Source organism: Nicotiana attenuata, unplaced genomic scaffold (assembly GCF_001879085.1).
Source record: "Nicotiana attenuata strain UT unplaced genomic scaffold, NIATTr2, whole genome shotgun sequence".
Lineage (NCBI taxonomy): Eukaryota > Viridiplantae > Streptophyta > Magnoliopsida > Solanales > Solanaceae > Nicotiana > Nicotiana attenuata.
This window is the reverse complement of record NW_017670322.1, coordinates 585,251-604,596: the sequence shown is the minus strand read 5'-3', so window position 1 is coordinate 604,596 and position 19,346 is coordinate 585,251. Positions and strand designations below refer to the sequence as shown.

At 35.3% G+C, this 19,346-nt stretch overlaps 3 protein-coding genes across 3 annotated transcripts; 2 read left to right on the top strand and 1 right to left on the bottom strand.

Moving 5' to 3' along the window:
• Positions 1 to 33: 33 nt before the first annotated feature.
• LOC109237857 (nudix hydrolase 20, chloroplastic-like) lies at positions 34 to 1,459 on the top strand. The gene has a single exon (XM_019404248.1). The coding sequence runs from the start codon at positions 197 to 199 to the stop codon at positions 1,283 to 1,285; it is 1,089 nt and encodes a 362-aa protein (XP_019259793.1). The 5' UTR covers positions 34 to 196; the 3' UTR covers positions 1,286 to 1,459.
• Positions 1,460 to 3,018: 1,559 nt separating this feature from the next.
• LOC109237856 lies at positions 3,019 to 6,458 on the top strand. Its single transcript, XM_019404247.1, has 8 exons — positions 3,019 to 3,126; positions 3,223 to 3,368; positions 3,462 to 3,568; positions 3,721 to 3,786; positions 4,489 to 4,571; positions 5,150 to 5,196; positions 5,848 to 5,926; positions 6,033 to 6,458. Exons 1-8 carry the CDS (start codon positions 3,076 to 3,078, stop codon positions 6,120 to 6,122), a joined length of 669 nt encoding a protein of 222 aa, XP_019259792.1. The 5' UTR covers positions 3,019 to 3,075; the 3' UTR covers positions 6,123 to 6,458.
• A 704-nt stretch (positions 6,459 to 7,162) lies between these two features.
• Positions 7,163 to 8,665, bottom strand: LOC109237839. Its single transcript, XM_019404228.1, has one exon. It carries the CDS (start codon positions 8,338 to 8,340, stop codon positions 7,294 to 7,296), a length of 1,047 nt encoding a protein of 348 aa, XP_019259773.1. The 5' UTR covers positions 8,341 to 8,665; the 3' UTR covers positions 7,163 to 7,293.
• Between the last annotated feature and the right edge of the window lie 10,681 nt (positions 8,666 to 19,346).

Here is a 19,346-nt window from a genome sequence, read left to right as displayed (position 1 = left end):
AAATAAATTATGTCATTGTATTTCCAGCTTAACGGAAGTTTACTGTAAGTAACAGAACGTAAGCTTCACCTCTTTCTATCCTCACGGTCACGGGTCACAACATCGTAATGTTATCAGTTGTTCCGAAATTTTACATTACAAGCCTCCAAAATTGAAGCACACTTTAGTTGAGCTGTGAATTCGTATTGTATAAAAAATGGGTTGCAATTACTACTGTCACTCCATTTCTCAGAGGCTCCCTCGCTTTATTTCTTATACTCCAATTTCAATTCCGACTCTCAAATCCCCAATTTCCTCTTTCCGCCGCCGGCAATTACGTTCATTTGCCATTTCAGCTGCCGGCGACAGTAGCTTCACCTGGGACGACGTCTTTCAACTCCCCGAATCTCCTCAAAATGACTCTTCTACCCTCTCAGCTTTCTTCGATAAAATCAAGCTCTGTAATCGCAATTCGGAGAAGCAATCCGAGTTCATGCCTTTCGTTATTGAAGATCAAATAATTGGGTACGTACACCACGTGTTTGCTGATTATCTTAAGCCATTTCAAAATGTATTCATTTTCCCCCAAAATAATAGTAGTCAATGTTGCACTTTACATCCAAACCTGAGGACACCTGAGGATCGAACGAAAGCTGTAGCCAATGTTGTGAAGTCTTTAGGCGAATTAATTCCAGGCATAAGAAATGAGTTATATCCGGTAGTTTCATCTTTTGGGGAACCAGTATTTTTCTCGCTGGAACGAGCAGCTGCGCCGTATTTTGGGATAAAAGCTTATGGGATTCATATGAGTGGCTATGTTGAAAAAAATGACCAGAAATTTTTATGGTTAGCGAAGAGAAGTCCAACAAAATCCACTTATCCAGGAATGCTGGATCATTTAGTAGCAGGGGGATTGCCACATGGCATTTCTTGCGGGGAGAATGTTGTTAAGGAATGTAAAGAGGAGGCAGGGATACCGAGGTCTATTTTGCATCAAGCTGTGCCAGTTGGAGCTGTGTCGTACGTTGACATTGAAGGATATAGGATGAAGAGGGATGTCCTGTTTTGTTATGATCTTAAGCTTCCTGCTGAAGGCTTTGTTCCTCGTAATGAGGATGGGGAGGTTGAAAGTTTTCGATTGGTCCCAGTTACACAAGTTGCAAATGTCATTAGAAGTACATCATTTTTTAAAGCAAACTGTAATCTTGTTATTATTCATTTCCTTTTCCGGCATGGGTACATCAGACCAGAAGAGTTTGGGTACCTGAGGCTACTGCAGAGTCTGAGAAGTGGGTGTTGCTCTTAACTCTTAAGTATAGTTAGATGAGCAGTTTCGTCATTTTTGGGGTGATTATGAGCTCTGTATTGAGGAAAGAACAAGAAGGAAAAAGAAATAGGCATATCAATGTCTTAACTCTTATTCGTGCCAAATTTAATAATATGCTGACGACCAAGTTCATTAATTGATCTTGAAAACCCATTCTTGATTCTTGAATATTTGAAAAGTAACTCTTTTGTTATTAAGTTCCATGTCTAGCAATTATTTACGCTTGGTTGGATAACTAGTTAGCTCCTTCCATTCAATCTAACAAGATTAAAGTACATCTGCTGGAAGTCCACTTGATTTTATCCTTGTTATGGATTGCGGTAAACTCAGACTTGATCCGAATTAGAGTCTAAGGTGGTGATAATTTTATCTTCGGATAATAAAAAGAGGTCTTTGTTATTGTACAGTTGCTCGAGAAAACTGACATGTCATGTATTACTTTGATGTATGGTGGATAACTTTCTAAATTATTGCAGACATTTCTATGAAATTTGACTAAATGGAACTCAGATATCCAGGTATATGCCCATATTACATGCCTTCATTGTGTCATCGGTGGGCTTTGCTTATGTTTTGGCTTCCTTTTGGGAGAACTTGGCAGTCAGGATTTGCCTATATCATTTACTTTGTTGTATTTAACTGATTCTATTGTCTGAAATGATTGTGCAAGTTGGTTTTAGTGAAGTGTTATTTCACTTTGATACTCCTTTTTGTTCCAACTGTTGCAAATCAATTCAAGGCAATGTGATGAGGGTATGCTAATGTATCAGAGGCTATACATGAGGGGTAAATTGTACGTTCATTTCATTGTGGAATTTAGAGATTCGCTGAGCCCAGAACAGGTGAAGGCTCTAGAGGGCAACGATACCATCAAGACCTCAATCACAGTACTCAGACAAGGAATTGGATGAGTGTGAGGAGACTACATTACATGATGTTAATATTGAGGAGGAATGCGAAGCAACCAGCAGCTCAACGAGAGACATACGAGGAGGAGGAGGGGATGCATTGTGATTTGTGGAGCACAGAGAATACTGAATACAGTGTGCTCAGCAGTAACATACTTCTCTAAAGAGGTTTTGGTTGAAATAGTTGATTGGCTTTAGGGAGGGCGAGAAATAGTCCGCCTTGAACTTTGCTTCTTGCTTTGTTTATTAATTGTATCTGCTGTTGTTTTGCTCGGGAAGTCAAGACAGCTGCTTTATTGAAACAGAAATAGATGTATCTTTCCAATTCAGGACTAATGGATTAGTTTTCACGTAGCAAATGCTCTTTTGCAAGCTAGATCGCTTTATTCTGTGACTCTGCGTGTGGACAAAATCTAAGTTGAAGGTGAAAAAAAGTGTGAATTATTGTGCTTTGGTAGTTGTATTTTTTCTCTTTTTTTTTTTTTTTTTTTGAAAATTGAAAATTTGTGACTAGAAGTTGAAACCACCTCTAAACAACTTTTGAAATTCACATTATTTTTCAAAACTTGTGGGGAAAAAAAATCCATTGACAACAATTACCTCAAGCCCGAAATATTATGATGTTTTCGACAATTTGACATCGTAGGAAACTAGAAATCATATTGTTGTTTAAATTAGTAGAATATTATTTTAGTGAGACGTTTTAGGAATAATAAATTGTACCTTCTTGAAGTGTGCAAAAAAGTAAATAAAAAACTTAAAAACAGAATGACCAGTATACTAATTGTCATACCTGGCCAAAAATATATCCAATGTGGAGCACAACAGAAATTAGTGAGTGGCAAACTGACAGGTAGGGAAATGGCGGGTATGTGTTGCTATGGAAGGCTTTCACAGACCTTCATGAACAAGGTTTGGTTAAAATATATAAAATTACCATCTGTCTGGAAAATCTCTGCTCCCCCAGTTAATCTCTTGCAATTCTTGTTTTGTTTTTGCTCCAATCAGAAAGTGCAAGGTTTCTACTGCTGCTCCCCTGCACCCAATAACCAGAAAATGAAAACCCAAACTCCAAAATTCTTGAAAATTGCTGTTACTGGTGTCACTGAACTTCTTAGGCTCTTCAGCTTCTCCTCACCAATTAAAAGAAACAGGTTATTGAAAATAGCCAGTGGATGCATTTTCTCAAATTAGGTAAATTACTATTTTCAAGATTTCATATATTTTCCTGATTAATGTTTTGACAGATTGGAGATATTTGATGATGAAGGGGCTGAAGAACCTTTGGTCTCTAATGTAGAAGATGTCCTAAAGATTATCAAGTCAGATTATGAGAAAGCTTATTTTGTTACAGGTATCCTTTTTTTTTATCTGAAGCTAAAGTTAAGTAGAAACATTGATTTTTTTTTCTGATTGCGAGTAATGTACCCCATTCTTTTTTATGCTTATTCGCGTGGTTAAAGATAAACTGGTTTTTGGCTGATTTAGAACTTTCATTAAATCTAGGACTCTTCACCAGTGGAATTTATGCAGAAGACTGCATCTTCGAAGATCCAACTATAAAATTCAGTGGTAAGAGGAATTGATTTCAGTATCTGATGGCAAACTATTTAAATTTGCATCACAGTTGTGGCACATCAAGGAATTTTCTTGCTTATTCCTAAATTTTGTTATCCACATTTACTTTTGTAAGGGAAGCATGTCCCGCACTTGGTGTTGAAGAATATTAGAAGAGTATTAGGCTGTTCGATTTTTTGCCCTGCACTCTTGGGTTGGATGCTGATATTTGTTCACGTAGTATCACTGATAACCTTTAATGAGCCTGTTCCTTAAGTTTGATCTTCAATCTGTTTGTGAACCTTAGAACTTGACTATACATACATATCAGTGCATTCGGAGGTTGCATAAGACATGGCCAGACCATCTAATGTGACCTCCTCTAACTTTATACTCTGTGTGTACTACTTGCACAATCCATAATACTGACTTTTTTTTGGTTTGCATAAATATCTTGATTGTCAGCTAATATCACTGAATTCATTCTGTATGTGACATGTTCATTTTGTAATATCCCTGGTTTTTTCTCTTTTATACTGTAGCTGTTGCTAGTGTTAGTAATCTAGACATCTATCACAGTTTCTGGACTAGCTTAGGAGTAGTATGTTCCAGTAGATGAATAACAACGGGAATGAACAATCTTTCAAAGCTAGAAGCTTATTGAGTTTAACAACAAACAAAAGATAATTCATCTTACCGTATGATTGTATCATCCAGGAAGGGACTTGTATTCCCGCAACTTGCAATTGCTGGTGCCATTTTTTGATAGTCCATCTATCAAATTAGAAAAGATTGAGAAGGTATGTACTGCCAGTTCATTAAATAGTACTGTATTATAGAATTAAAAGATAAAAGCAAAATAAATCCAAGAATAGACTTAACAACCGTTGAATACTTAGTGGGCAGATCTAGCCTTGAATAAGCTTTTTTGGTATTATACTACTTATCTTGCATGTTAAACTTCCAAGGATATCTTTGTTTTCATCCTCAGTTTTATTATCCGCTCCAAAAGTTGGAGAATACACACGGTTCTTGATGATGATTACAATTCCACAAGTGAAATACCACGAGGGCTTTATAATACCAAATTATGGCATTTTTGTCGTAATGACTCATTTAATGGTGTCCAAGAGCACATCCAGTCTTAAATGAATATGAAACTACTTTTCAGTAATAATGAACATAGTCATTCAGGTGTCCAAGCATTCTTTTACAATTATTATGATATGTCGTTTCTTTAGTGACCAACTTGTTTGGAGCCGAGGCATAGTTGTTGTTATTATTGTTGCTGTCATCGTGTCTTTAGTGCATTTACAATATTCAAATCTTCTTTTCTTCTATCAGGATTTTGCTTAATGCTTTTCCGCCTGATGTATAGGGTAATGATTCTAATGCAGAGGTCATAGTGGCATATTGGAAACTGAGGTGCTTGGTTTTATTCTCATATTTTTGTTAGCGTAAAGGCTGAATTTTTGTTTGGACGGTATTATTCACTGCTCTCCAGCTCAAAGCGTTTGATGTTTGTTTCTGTCGATTGTGCATGATTGATCTTGATAAGTAATTAAATTTGTTAGATTACTGAGTATCCAATATACTTAGCTAAGAAATTCACTATTTGAGTCTAGTATTATCAGATTGTTTTTTTAACTAAACCTGTTTTGAAAAGGTTAGTCATTATTGAACTGAATTTTGGAAAAACCTCTAAACCACATTGAATGATTTCACAAAAGTTGCTGCACTCTTCATTCACCAACAGAAATCCATTGCTGTAATCTTACAATTTGCATCTAGTATTTTAGTATTAGGGTTATGCTCACATACAGTTTTTTCCATGTACGATAACCATTGGATTCTTCTTCCAGATATCTAGGTGGAAGTTCCAAAGTTGCCTTGACACTCGGAGAATTTGGAAACCTGAAATTTTCTCTTTGACGATATGTGACCAAAAACTCATCCAACTTAGCTAATCTTTAATTTTCAAGTTCCAATGAGAAAATGAAATATTTCGGATGTAAAAGAATACTTCTATAGATTCTTATGATCGTACGCATGCTGATTCTTCATCTGATTTTGTAGAACATCCCTCAAACTTCCATGGAGGCCTCTCATCTCTGTTGATGGAAATACAGTCTATGATCTAGATGAACAACTCAAAGTAAGTAGAAAGAGTTGATCTCTACAATTTAAAAGCTGGAGCATAAGGTGTAATTTGTCACTGGGCAATTTTCTTCCCTCATATTGATTTCTCCTATCGCTAACAGATTGTTAAGCATGTTGAGAGCTGGAACATTTCTGCTCTTGAAGCTGTTGGCCAGATTTTTATGCCTGGTTTGAGGAGCTCTGGTGAGTGAAAACTCTACGGAGGAAGGTTTCTTAGTCGAGCAATATCTCTAAGTAACTCGGTGAAGAATTGGAGTTTTCTATTTGAGCTTCAACCCAGCAAGTATACTCTGATCTCTTAACCACATTACATTTTAGTCAGAGCTGAATTGAAAAGATGGGTATATAGGTAATAAATAGGTAAAGTGATTTTTCTTTACATCCACTTATCGTTTATTTACTCATTTTAGTTTATCATTTATTTACGTCAATTTGTCTTGTAAATCATTCTTGTCTGCAATACTGACATAAGAAAATTCTCAAGGAGACTGGGCTTACAAGTGGTGCTGGTAGGCCATATAATTGCATGTTGCCGTCTTTCGATTAATTTTTTAATGTTTGAAGATAACATATAATTTAACCATGGTTATGCACAATCTTTATATGGTTAGTAATAAAGCAAAGAAAAAAAGAGATTGATGTATTTCGGTTTTGGTCCTCGTATGTTTTGTCAGTGCATATTTACCATCAATTATTAAATGCAGTTTTAGTCCAATCATTGATTGAAGCTAACAGACATCATCTTCTAAAGAAAATGGTCTTGTTTTAGTCTACCTAGCCTAAACCGAAGTGTAGTGCGAATCATCATAATTTGTGCCATCATCTTCTCCATTTTTGGTTTGCTTCGCTTTCTTGTTAGATTCCTCTTTAGACCTCCAAATAGAGATCTAGATGGTTTTAACAAACCCTTCATTGCTGTGATAAACTCTTCCTATTGTGCTTTCTCTGTGTGAATTTGATCCTGTAGATAAGCTTCGATTGCTCCTAAAGTCCAGCCACCACCTTCACATGTAATGTGTAAATACATGACTTGTGTCGTGCTCCACGTTCACTCTCAATGAATCTAGCCTCATTTCTTCTCCAACATAGCTTCTCTTCTACAGTTATTATCTTGAATTTGTCAATGATAGTTCAATCCTAGTGACTTGGTAAGAACCAATTCAATTGAAAGAGCAAAAGTTTATGAAATCCTAGCAGAAGAAGAGGAAAATCAGCTAATGGCAGTGTTAGAAAGTAGACATGCAAAACCAAGCTGATTTTTCCATGGGCTACTAGCTAGGTGATATTTCACATTATCAGGAACAAAATTACAGGTTTCTCTGTTATTACAATTTAATACGAAACGAAAAAAATCAGTTAATCTCAATCCTTCCTCCATGCATACAATAACAAAGAAAATCCTCCAGTACTACTCCCACTTGATCTTATAGATGACCATGAACTCCTCCCACATTCACTGCTCTCCTCTGCCCACTGCAACACACTAGAGCACGATGGCGACGGTGACGGCAACAAAGAAACCGACGGTGGTGCCGACATCGGCCCGATCGTTGCCGACAAACTTTTCCTCATCAGTTTCTTCTCGGCGCCACCCATTTCAGGCCAAACACCACCATCACCTACTTGGAACACAAAAACACCATGTCCATGCCCAAATTTATTATTATGATTATCACATTTATTTTTATTTACCCAATTGAAGACATCCCAAAAAAAGTGTACCTCCACTTGACCAACTAAAATTCTTTCATTGCCCCTAAATTTCCACCCAAGTCTTTTCACTACAAGACTTGTTTTCCCATCCACTTTCACTTTTAACACTCCACCTCCACATTCTATCACAAATTCATGTTTGACCCCCATAATCCGAGCCCGAGTAGTATAACTCCTACGTCCAAACACATGCTCTCGCCTCGACAACAAAGTCAGATCACCCGAGCAACAACCCGAGACCAACCTGGCCCGGCCCGTTAACTCTGTCAGCATATCACCAAGAAAAAACTCCAATCTTGCATTGCAGGTGATTGCAATGTAAAAATACCCTTCAGGATCAGCTGAGTTTTGATTAAACTTGGCATGTGTGAAGTCCCAATAGATCTTCATTTTTCTATGATCACGTTGGATCGGGTGGATGGATTTGGATCCTGGCCGGGCTTTGAATAATGCAAAAGAAGATTGGTGAAGAGGAATGGTGATAGAGAAAAGATCAGGTGCATGGAGTAATAAAGAATGAGAAAACATGTTCTTGGACCAAGTGAGTGTAAGATAAACTGGTGAGTCACAAATCTGAGCTTGGTAAATACATGTAACAAGGTTTTGAGGCACTTGTGAAGTAGTAGTAGTAGTAGTAGTGTTTAATGAAAGACCAGAATGAGGAAGACTAAAACAAGCAGGAATCATATTTTTCATCCTACCACAATATGACTTGTAAATGTTGGAATTAATTCAAGAATGGGAGGAATTTGCTTAAGGTTAAGGATACTTTTATGGTAGGTTTTGAGGTGTAGAAGAAGATGAAGTTACTGAAAAAGTTAGCCATAAGTGAAGTGTAATGATGAGTACAAGGAGGGATTCTATATATGAGTTGGGGGTTTCATTTTTCATGTTAGAGTTAGCTTGATTAGCGCCATTGAAAGAGATAGAAAAGCTATATATGATTTGCTATCTTATGAGTATTTATATGTATGTGAGCTGGGAGGCATTAGCAAACTTCAAGACTTAAAGTCACCACAGCAGGTAACACAGACTTGGTTCTCTGCTTACTTTATCCTCTTCTTATATTATATATATCCTACTTTTTATTTAAGTGAAAAAAGACACTGTTATCCCATGCCTAATACTTTTAAAAAAATTTCTTTTACATTGGAGGAGCAGGAAGGGAAAGTGAAGAGCTACAATAGAAGTTGTATTGAACTCACATCTACTGTAGAAAAAAGTCCAAATACACTCTTAAGCTTCAAGTGTTATAAGCTTTTTAGTAACTTAGGGGTTGTTTGGTTGGAAACAAGTTATCTCGGGATTAGTTATCCCTCCCTCCCATAGGGATAAAAAAATACTATAATCCCGGATTAGTTATACCGTAATTTTATCTCAACCAAACATGAGATAAACTCATCTCAAATTTAATTTCGGGATTAATTATCCCATATCTTTCGTACCAAACGAGCCCTTAGAGGTCAAAGAATGCCGGTCAATGTTTAGCTGTGAAATTTCTGATTTTCAAATCAAAGGCTGGCTTCCATATTCCTGTTTGATTTGCTAAATTCCAGAAACTACATTTAATTGTAAAGTCTAAGGTGTAAGTTGGTGGTAGGACACATATGTGAAGTTATTCCCCAACAATTAGAGGTAATCATGGGTAAAGTTAGGGAATTGGTTTACAGCTATATATAGTCTAATCTAGAGTCTGTTCCTTTCTAATTTTAAAGTATTATTGAACCCTTATGTTGATTTAATAAATGAAAAGTGTACCTAATAACATGATTTAACATCTTATAATGCTTTTCCAAAAAGAAAGGCTATTATTATTATAGGAAAAACACTAGATTTTAAGATGTCATCTTCTTCTTTCAGAAAGAATGTTTATTTATCATACAACATTGGAAAGTACTTTGATTATTTCGAATCAAATGTGACCTTTGTTGTTAAAAGTACACTCTATACTAATTAATTGCCTATATATGATATAGAGAAAAGGGCCAAAATTGCCTTGAACTATTGAAAATAACATAATTATATCCTCCAATCTCCATTTGGTTTTGGTCTCAAAATACCCTCACTATTAGCTCAATGGCTCAGTTATGCCCCTCAAAATTAACAGTCTCCATTTATGATTGTAACCCATTAGAAAAATATTTCCATGCTGATTAGTTTTGTGAACTAGCAATCCATGTTATATTCTGCAAAAATGATAATGACTTGTGAATTTGTCTATTTTCGCAAAAAAAAATTTCCCACTTTTATTCTCAAGAAATCAAACAATAACATGATGACTTATTTATTTGGCTTTTTAAATTGAATAAGTCTAATGTTTTCATCTCCTCGGCTAGTGAAAGTACAAAGACGGAAAACTCAACCTAAACACAGAAATGAGCAAAATTTACGCTATATAAGCTCCTATATTAACTGTATCCTTTAGTTTACCTTGATATAATAAAAAAAACATAAAGGAGAACAATTTTCAGCCTCCTTAATGACTTAATCAATAAACTAGCTAGCTAGTCTACCAAAAAAGCAGTGGCAGAACTGGGAGTTTTATTAAGGAGATTTAAAATAAAGAGTTAATATATGAAAAGGTCAAGCGGAATAAAATATTTTGAACATTATATATATAATATAATTTTCTGATGAAAGGGATTCGGATGAAACTCTCTCTAGCTCCTCCCCTGAACAAGGAGTGCATATATGTCTCAACCTTGTAGTAAATATTGAGAACACCAATGAATATTATCTCACCGCCCTTGGTAAAATTTTCAAATTAGAGACTAGGGTTTGTATCCTTTTTATTTATTTATTTATTTATTTATCCTACTCTAGTTAATTCTGGAGTCCTTAGGAATTCGTGATGTTAACAACATTCCTGGCAAAACTACTACGCATCTCAGTCTGAAGAAAAAGGGACATTGTGCTGAAAAAATAATCCACTCTGCAGCCTTCGCGAGAGACATTATCATTACCCTCATAAACCTTGAACATTGTAGTTTCTGGTTTTCAAACGGACCAAATATTTTTAATTGATACATCTTCAAGATTTAGTCACGTTTCCACACAATAATTTTCCTCCAGGAATATACTAAGTAGGGGTGTAAATGGTTCGTTTCGACCCATTTTTCGGTTATTCAATAATGCATAATCAAAATTAGATTTTTTGAAATCGTCTCAATTACGTCGGTTTCTCTTTGATATCAGTACAGTTCGATTAATTTTCGATATTCTTTTAAATATCATGTAAAAGTCTTTAGTAAAAGTAGAATGCAATTACATATATACTTTTATAGGACTTAGCAAAACTGTTTAGATATTTTTACTGTTTAAATGGTAATGAATTATGAAAACATGAAAGATATCTAGAGTATAGATCCATCAACTATTTTACAACAGCGTAAAAGAAACTAAGCAAAGACAAAAAATAATACAAATCACAGGAGTGGAAAGATATTAACCAAGTTGGGACTCAAGAATAAATCCATAGAAGATTAAATGTTCAAAAAGATAAATCTAAATCATAGGAAGGGAAGCGTATTCAGTACACTGTAGTTTGCTACTCATAATCGCCATAGTACTTTGTGTCTTGCTAGTGAATATGCTGAAAATAATTTAGTGTCAGTAGAAATAGCATAATATTTTTTTTTTAATTTTTTTTGGTGGAATGAAATTTTTTATTCATCACCAGAACCAGTACAATGGAGAATTACAAAACACCTCTAGTATCCTACTATATATAAATTCTCGTACTTACTCAGCTAGGCAGAAGTAAGTCTATTTATATCCTATTCTGTACAAGTAGTATTTTTTTCTATTCCTTATCTAGCTATATACTTCTTCTATCCATCTTCTCTCCTTGTGCCGCTTTTGTTTGTTGATTATCTCCATCACACGAACTTTGCAATCTTTTTTGATTTGATTACATAACTTGCTTGGTCTAGGCACTCAACTTTGCCATAAGGCTTCGTTTCTCCCCTTCCATATGTGGTAGTTCAATGCTGCCATACAGCAAAGGAGAACTCCCTTCTTAGTTTATTTCCCATTTTCCTGCCTACTAGTTTCCATAGATGTTGTCCTTCATAGTTTGTGATCCTGATCTAGCCACTCAATCACTTCATTGATACACCATTTAGAAAATTGGCACTCATAGAACAAGTGTTCTATTGATTCTGGGGCGTTTCCACATAATACATAGGCCATCTGAACTGATCCCTCGGTGAGCTAGCCTATCCTTTGTGAGCAGCTTCCTTTGCATAATCAGCCAGCAGATGAAGCTATGCTTTGGAATATTTTGCTTATTCCAAACCCAGCTTCCCCAATGACATTTGTCCAGATTCCAACCATGAGTACCCTTTCATGATTGTATATTTACCTGTTTGCGATTGCCATCCTCCCTGATTACTACCCCTCCCCCCCCCTCCCCCCCTACCCCCCCCCCCCCCAAGCTTGTCTCTTATATGGCAAATTTTCTTCCAATACCTGCTACTATAGCATAATAGGTTTGGGAATTGGAATTTTGAGTTTAGTTACTTGTTGACTTATAACCTCTTTCATAATTCCAAGGCCAAAGAAAAAATTTAATGCTTTATTATTTTTAAACTTAATATATAAATATATTTTTCACATATAAATTTATTCGGTACGGTTCGATATTTTCTCGGTTTATTTTAATAAAATAAAAAATATACCCTAATTATCGGTACAGTTATAATTTATATAAAAACCTACGATTTTATTAAATGAAACCTAAAAATCGGTTCGGTCTGTTTAGTCGGTTTTTAAATATTCATTGACACCCCTAATACTAAGTACTAAAGCTCAAATATTTAAACTCTCCGAGCTTGTTTGAAATTTTTTTATGTAATTAAATTTGAGTGTAGTTTAATGTAATTACACAATTTAACATATTTGTCTGTACATTTAATTACTTAGTCCACATGAAATTATGCATAATTAAAATGAAGTAACCACACTTTGCAATTATCAAAGGCGATAAAGAATTAATGGTAATGACAAAGTATAATTACCATATGATGTTTCAAATCTTGTTTTCTTCTTTATATATATATATATATATATATATATATATATATATATATATATATATATATATATATATATATTAAACTATTTTCCTCCTCAGATTTGTCTCCCAGAACGTACTTCTTGCTCCTAATTCTAGCCTCGGTGCTCCTTCTACCTTTTTTTTTCTGCCTACTGCATGCTTTCTCTTCTGTGAATCTTTTTAATCCTTTTTATTGTTTTATTTATAGAGTCTTCTTGCTGCTAATGCAATTGCGTATACTCCTTTTTCCCTTTTTTCCCCTCTTATTGCATAATTTCGTGCTTTCAGTTTTCTTACTGCATACGTATATTGTAGTAATGTGTGATTTATTGTATATTTTTCTTCTTCATTCTTCCTTATGACGTCATTATTAATAAATATTATATTTTATTATAAATTTAAAATGCTCTCTGTGTGTCTTCTAGATAGACTAATAAATAATGTTCATTTTTTTAATTGCTTGATCATGTAAGATTTTAAGAATGAACAAAAAATTATGATGTTGACATCCAATATATATGCAATGTAAGAGATAACTTAAAAGAATCGGTGCCAATAAATTAATAGGGATTCTTTTAATAAGAAAGACCTTTTTAAACAAAAATAAATTATCACCAAAAATAACTATAATTTCACAACTTACATTAGCTTTTATTAAACTATAAATCTTTTTGCGTAAATAAATATGAAAGAAAATAATATTTTAGTTGCCAAGAAAGAACCAACAAAAGAAGTACACTTTTGAGATAATTAAAGTAAAAAATTCACATTTAGATATTAAAATTTATGGATTATTATTTTTTGGGTGATAAATAGTACTAAATATAACATATTACTTACTATAATCAATCAACACTGAAACAATATAAGAAATGGGAAAGATAAATGGGACCTCCAGGTGCATCACTCAACTATTAGGAAAAAAGTTGGGGAAGAATTAACCTAAATAGCCGCTCACCCTATTACTTAAACTAAAAATAGCTGGTGAATATGTAATATATGCATAATTTATGTATTACATGTGTATAATAAATATATAATATATGTGTATGGCTAGAAAAAATAAACAATTAATATGACCGACTATTTATGTAAAAATTCTAAAGTGGGTGGGGTGGGACATGGGGCCCACGTGACGGAGTAGAGTGTAGAGAAGTTTGGTGATAGTTGATGACATAAGCCCATGGGCAATTTAGTAAAAACACTCAAAATTTTATGCTTAAGCTACCGTAAAAATCCTTTTTAAGCAATCATATTGCTCAATTTTAATTGAAATTTCCAAAACACTCTTTAGGTGCCAAGCAGGTATTTTGACCATCAGTTGCTTATCCTCTCTAATATATTAGTATATAGTAGATAGAAGTAGATTCGTCTAGAATTGAAATTGTTTGGAAATTAGAAAGCTCTCTATATTTCTTGATTGGATTTTTTCCTTCCTATACAATATTTGAAATTTATTTACCAAAATTGTCCTAGTTTTGTAAGTGTGATGACCCAAAAAGGTCATCACTTGTTTTGAAAATAAATTCTGTGTTCTGAGTCCTTAAAAACCTCTTTCTGTCTCACCTCAATTTGCATGCGCAGACCGGGCATGTATCCGGAAAGCCATTATGGAAAAATGATAAAATTTGCTTTTAAAATGAATTTAAGTTGACTTCGGTCAACATTTTGGGTAAACGGACCCAGACCCGTGATTGACGGTCCCGGAGGGTCCGTAGAAAAATATGGGACCTGAGCGTATGCCCGAAATCGAATTCCGAGGTCCCAAGCCCGAGAAATGAATTTTTAAAGAAAATTATTTTCTGGAATATATATGAGTTTTTGGAAATAAAATGTGTTTGAAATTTGATGGTATCGGGCCCGTATTTTGGTTCTGGAGCACGGTACAGGTCTTATATGTGATTTAAGTTGAGCCTGTAAAGTTTGGTAAGAAATGTTGATACCCAATTTTTTTCTGTATATTTTTATATACAAAATACCTTTCAAATAGCATAGGTATGCATATATAAGTATGTCCAAGAATTTCCTTATTTTTTCTTCAATTTTTAAAGATTTTTAAACCAATCTTATTGCCCTATTTTACCAGTAAAAAAACCAATAATTATTCCCCAAATTATCATTTTTTGATTCACTTATTTTATTCTCATATTTATACCAAAATATAACTAAGGTAATTTTTGCACATTTTTTACAAATTTATTTAGTATTTTAAAGCTAAATTGCATATAATTGCAATATTAGCCTATTTTAAGAATTAACTGCGTTTATAATTACAAAATGGATTCCAGTATTTTTATTTAATATTTATATATTATTAATTAATTTAGTACCTTTAATTTGTTTCCAGAAATGATTTTGCTATTTTTATAAAATGAAAAGGAAAAAAATGGCTATTTAAATACTAGCCCTAACCATTTCAATTTTAGCCTGAAACAACCCCCAATTAAACCCAATCCCAATCCCAAATTACTCGGCCAAATTCCTAAGTTACGCGCCCCTACCCACTTAAATAACCCGCCCGGACCTCTTCTTTTAATCCCAGCCATTGATCTAACAGATCAACGGCTCACACACATTCTTTCCCTTTTTATTTACCAAACCCCCCAACCCTAAATCATTTTCAATTATCCGCCGCCCCTGAAACCCTCCCCTCTCTCACACACTCTCGAACCTTCTCTAACCCTAGCCACCTCCGCCCTGAAATCCACCGGACTTTATGGCCTCCAAGGCTGCGAGGGTCCTACACCTACCTCCTGGTGCTCTTGCGTGCCTGATACCTGAAGATTCGAGGCCTGACTATGAAGGGTTGAACCAAGACCACCGTCGATTCGAGGTCTCAGGGTCATCTCCGGCCTTGCTCCAGCATACCATGGTTGTTTGAGCCTGGTTCTGACCTCTCCGATGCAGATCGATGACCTTTCAAAGCCTTTCTCATTTCTAGGTTTCCTCTGAAACCCTAACCTTTCGAGGTTTTCTCCGATTTCTTTAGATCTGTGGTGCATCTATGCTTTCCCTGAGTTTTCAAACGATTTCCCTAACTCTTCTTTCAAAATCACAATCAAAACCTTTCTTTTCCGATTTAGGGTTTTCTGAAAAGTGTTTAAGTGTTTTTATGATTTTTCTTTGTCATTCGTGTGTATTTGTCTCTACTGTGTTCTCGTATCATGTTCTTATATGCTTCTCTTACTGTGCTTTCCTATATTATGATCTTGTATGCTTTTACTGTGCTCTTGTGCTTTTTCTTCTACCATGTTCTCGTATGTTCTTCTACTATGTTTTATGTACTATGTTCGTGTCTACCATGTTCTGTTATGTCTCTACTATATTTTTTCTACTGTGTTCTTAAGTGTTTTACTATTTTCCTTCTACTGAGCCCTGTTTAAAGTTCTTCCAGAAAACCTCTTTAAGAATGCTTCTTCTACTGTTCCTATCAGTATTTTTCCTGTATTTTTCCTTGAATGCTTCTACCGTGTTTGCATGTTACTTTGTTATCACGTTTTCTTATGAGTTTCTGCTGCTGAAAGGAACATGCAAGAGGTTTCAGTTCTGAAACCTCTGAGCCTGTTTCGACTACTTGCCTTCCCATCTCTGTACTTAATTCAAGGTGGAAACCCTAGAATTTGGGGATTCCGCCAAGTTTGATTATGGGATTTGATTGAACTAGGGTTTTATTTCAAAACCCCTAATTCTTTCAGACCAACTTCAAGACTCTGAATTGAGTTTGGGGCTTCCTTGTTTTCATGTGATTTTGACCTTTTTACTTCTACACTGGATTTCTCTATAGATTTTACAGTAACATGCCAGTCTTCTTTCATGCTCATATGCTCTTTATATATGATAAATTTCCCTCTAAATGGTTTTCGAATTTGCAATTAGTTCAAGCTTCCTTCTGAATATAGCCTGATTGATTTCTTTCCATTGTTTACTGATTTTCTCTGTTACTCGACCTAAGTAAAACCCTTCTTCACTTTTTCTGACTTGGTTCATTCATACAAAATCTCGGACCATTTGATTTACTGGTGGTTAATTGATCTTCTTACCTTATTTGCACAAACCGTGTACTTCAAAACCTTGTCCTTAAATAACCTTTTTATGTATGTGCCCTTAATTGCATGTTGTGAGCAAAGTATTTATTCAATTTCTTTCCTTAATTGGTTTTTACCCGTTCGAATCTGAATCCCTTAATTAAAGGGAGTCTTGTGTAATTGATTGACAATCAGTTCTTCAACTATTTTCTTACCTTATTTCCTCATGATTCTTACACTATAAATACACGACTCTTTAACACACAGCACACACGATATAACAATCCTCCACTCCACAATTCACAATCTCTTCTAAACTCTTACTCTCTTTCTTGTCTGCACTGTGGCTTTTACAAGACTACTACATTTTCTCTATTTATTTCTTTAAAACTGGTATGTCCTAATTTAAGTTTCAGCATCACCACAATGTGTTCATTTACAGCTTTTATCCATGTCTACTTTACTGTTTCTGTTTAAATTAAGTACGCTCATATCTTTCTATCTGTTTTTGTTAGGATTCCTTTCTCCCCTACCCTATTGCCCCTATGTGTTTGAGAGTTGTGGCTTAAGGCATGGCAACATGAATTGTTGTCCATGAATTAAGTTTGACCCAACGGGGTCTTAACCTCTATATAAATAGGCTGAAGGGTGTGCCAGCATATCTCATTGCTTGGTGTGCCCATCAGCCTGCTTTTCTTTTGCTCTTGCAAATTCCCCCATTCCCTATCCCCTATGTGTGTTAATATGAATAGCTCCCCTCTTCCTTTTCCCCCTTTCAGAATTCCACTTCTGCACTTGCACTCTCTCTTAGTTGCTAAGTTCTGCCCACCTCTTGTGAGCCTTGCCTTGGGACCTTGAGTTCCCTCTAAACTTGGATACTTGAGGGCTAGCCCTTCCACACTACACTATGTCCTAGTCAGGTAATGTATTTGGGGTGTAAGCACTGCACGGAAACCATGTGAGACTTTTAGGGAACTCTGACACACCCCAAATGAGAGAAAGGCTTTGAAATCTGATCTTTGGAGTTGGTTTACTTCATACATCAGACAGGAAGTCTGAATCAGGCTCTCCTTGGTTGTAATTTTTAATTTATGATGTATTTTTCTTTATTTTACTTTTCTGGGCTGTAATAACTTTGTAATAAAACTTTTGGGGTTGGCTAGTGAAAAAGGGAAGGGTAACCATGTATGCAAAGGGTAGATAACCCGCCCATAGGAGTTGCTGATTTTCTGCATTTCCATATGTAGATAACGTGCCTATAGGATCTCTAATTTCAGCATTCACACATAGATACCATGCCTATAAGAATCCTTCATTCTTTCATGTAGATAATATGCCTATAGGATTTTCTAATTTCAACATTCTCATACGTAGATAACATGTCTATAAGATTTTTGCACTCTCATGTATAGATACCATGTCTATAGGATGCATATGCATGGAGAGAATATGCCTATAGGTCCTTTCTGATTCTTGCATATCCACATCTCACTAGGCAAACGTGTTTATAGGTCTTAATAACCAAACGCAATCAGATATCATGTTCATATAAAACCCAGCATTTAGATGTCATGCCTATAGGGTTTCTGCATTTTTACTATGTCTATAAAATGTGTTCTAAAGTGAACAAACACATAGAAAGCATGCCTATAGGAGCTTTAACCGAATCTGAATCACCTCACTCGTTTATAAGTCTAAAACTAGCAGTAATAATGTATCACCAATGGCAGAACTTGTGCACTTCTAAAACTCGCTTTTAACGGGCAACTTTTCTTAAATCAGTATGTAATCAGTTCATATTCTTGTGTTTCGAAATCTGTAGATATCATGCCCATAGGTTTTCATCTATCACTTAGGCAAGCCGTAGGATAACTTATAAACTGAGTCAGGTTTTACTAGCTACAACCAACAGGTGGGCCTGCTTCGGGCTTCTTATCTGAACTATGTAATAAATCAGTCTGCCTCAAACCTTTTAAGTTTAATTAGACCTTAAACAGTACGTGCAAGACATGCTAAACTATGTGCTTTCTTTGGTTTAAAGGAGGTTTGTCTGAGCCTTTTATTTGTTTATATGCTTCCCCAAACTTGCTATATGTGTTTTGTTTGTCGCCTTAGTATTTTTACCTTTTGAAACCACAAATAAGCCCAACATCTCCTCCCTTTAGGATTAGTAGTCCCAAGTACCTCCGGGACTGATAGGACTGGGGCGGGTAATAGCATGCAATAAGTAAACGAGACCACTCCGCGCTTTAGTACCTTAAAGGGGTGGGAAATGGTAGATATGGATATGATGACCACGCGATAACATCACGCGTAAGAGTGATTACCGGATGTTGTGTGGGGTGATCCATATTATTAATAAACCTAGGACCCCCTTCCCTTTGTTTCTTTGTTTCTTTTAAATCCTTTAAACGTTTCTTCTAAATCAACTCTCTTTAATGCTTTCCGACTTTGTTTATTTCTAACCTTTATGTGAAAAAAATCCCCTCTTATTTGAAGCCCTACCTTGCCTATGTGTTATTTGTACTTAAGTCACAACAATAGCTTAGCCGGGAACCACACTAGTGGATTCTGAGGGGTGCCTAACACCTTCCCCTTGGAATAATTTCAAGCCCTTACCC

Coding starts and splice junctions, on each gene's coding strand:
- LOC109237857 (XM_019404248.1), top strand. CDS start 197: ATGGGTTGCAATTACTACTGTCACTCCATTTCTCAGAGGCTCCCTCGC.
- LOC109237856 (XM_019404247.1), top strand. CDS start 3,076: ATGGCGGGTATGTGTTGCTATGGAAGGCTTTCACAGACCTTCATGAAC. Junction 3,787..4,488: donor TCCAACTATAAAATTCAGTG/GTAAGAGGAATT, acceptor TGTATCATCCAG/GAAGGGACTTGTATTCCCGC. Junction 5,927..6,032: donor ATCTAGATGAACAACTCAAA/GTAAGTAGAAAG, acceptor TATCGCTAACAG/ATTGTTAAGCATGTTGAGAG.
- LOC109237839 (XM_019404228.1), bottom strand. CDS start 8,340: ATGAAAAATATGATTCCTGCTTGTTTTAGTCTTCCTCATTCTGGTCTT.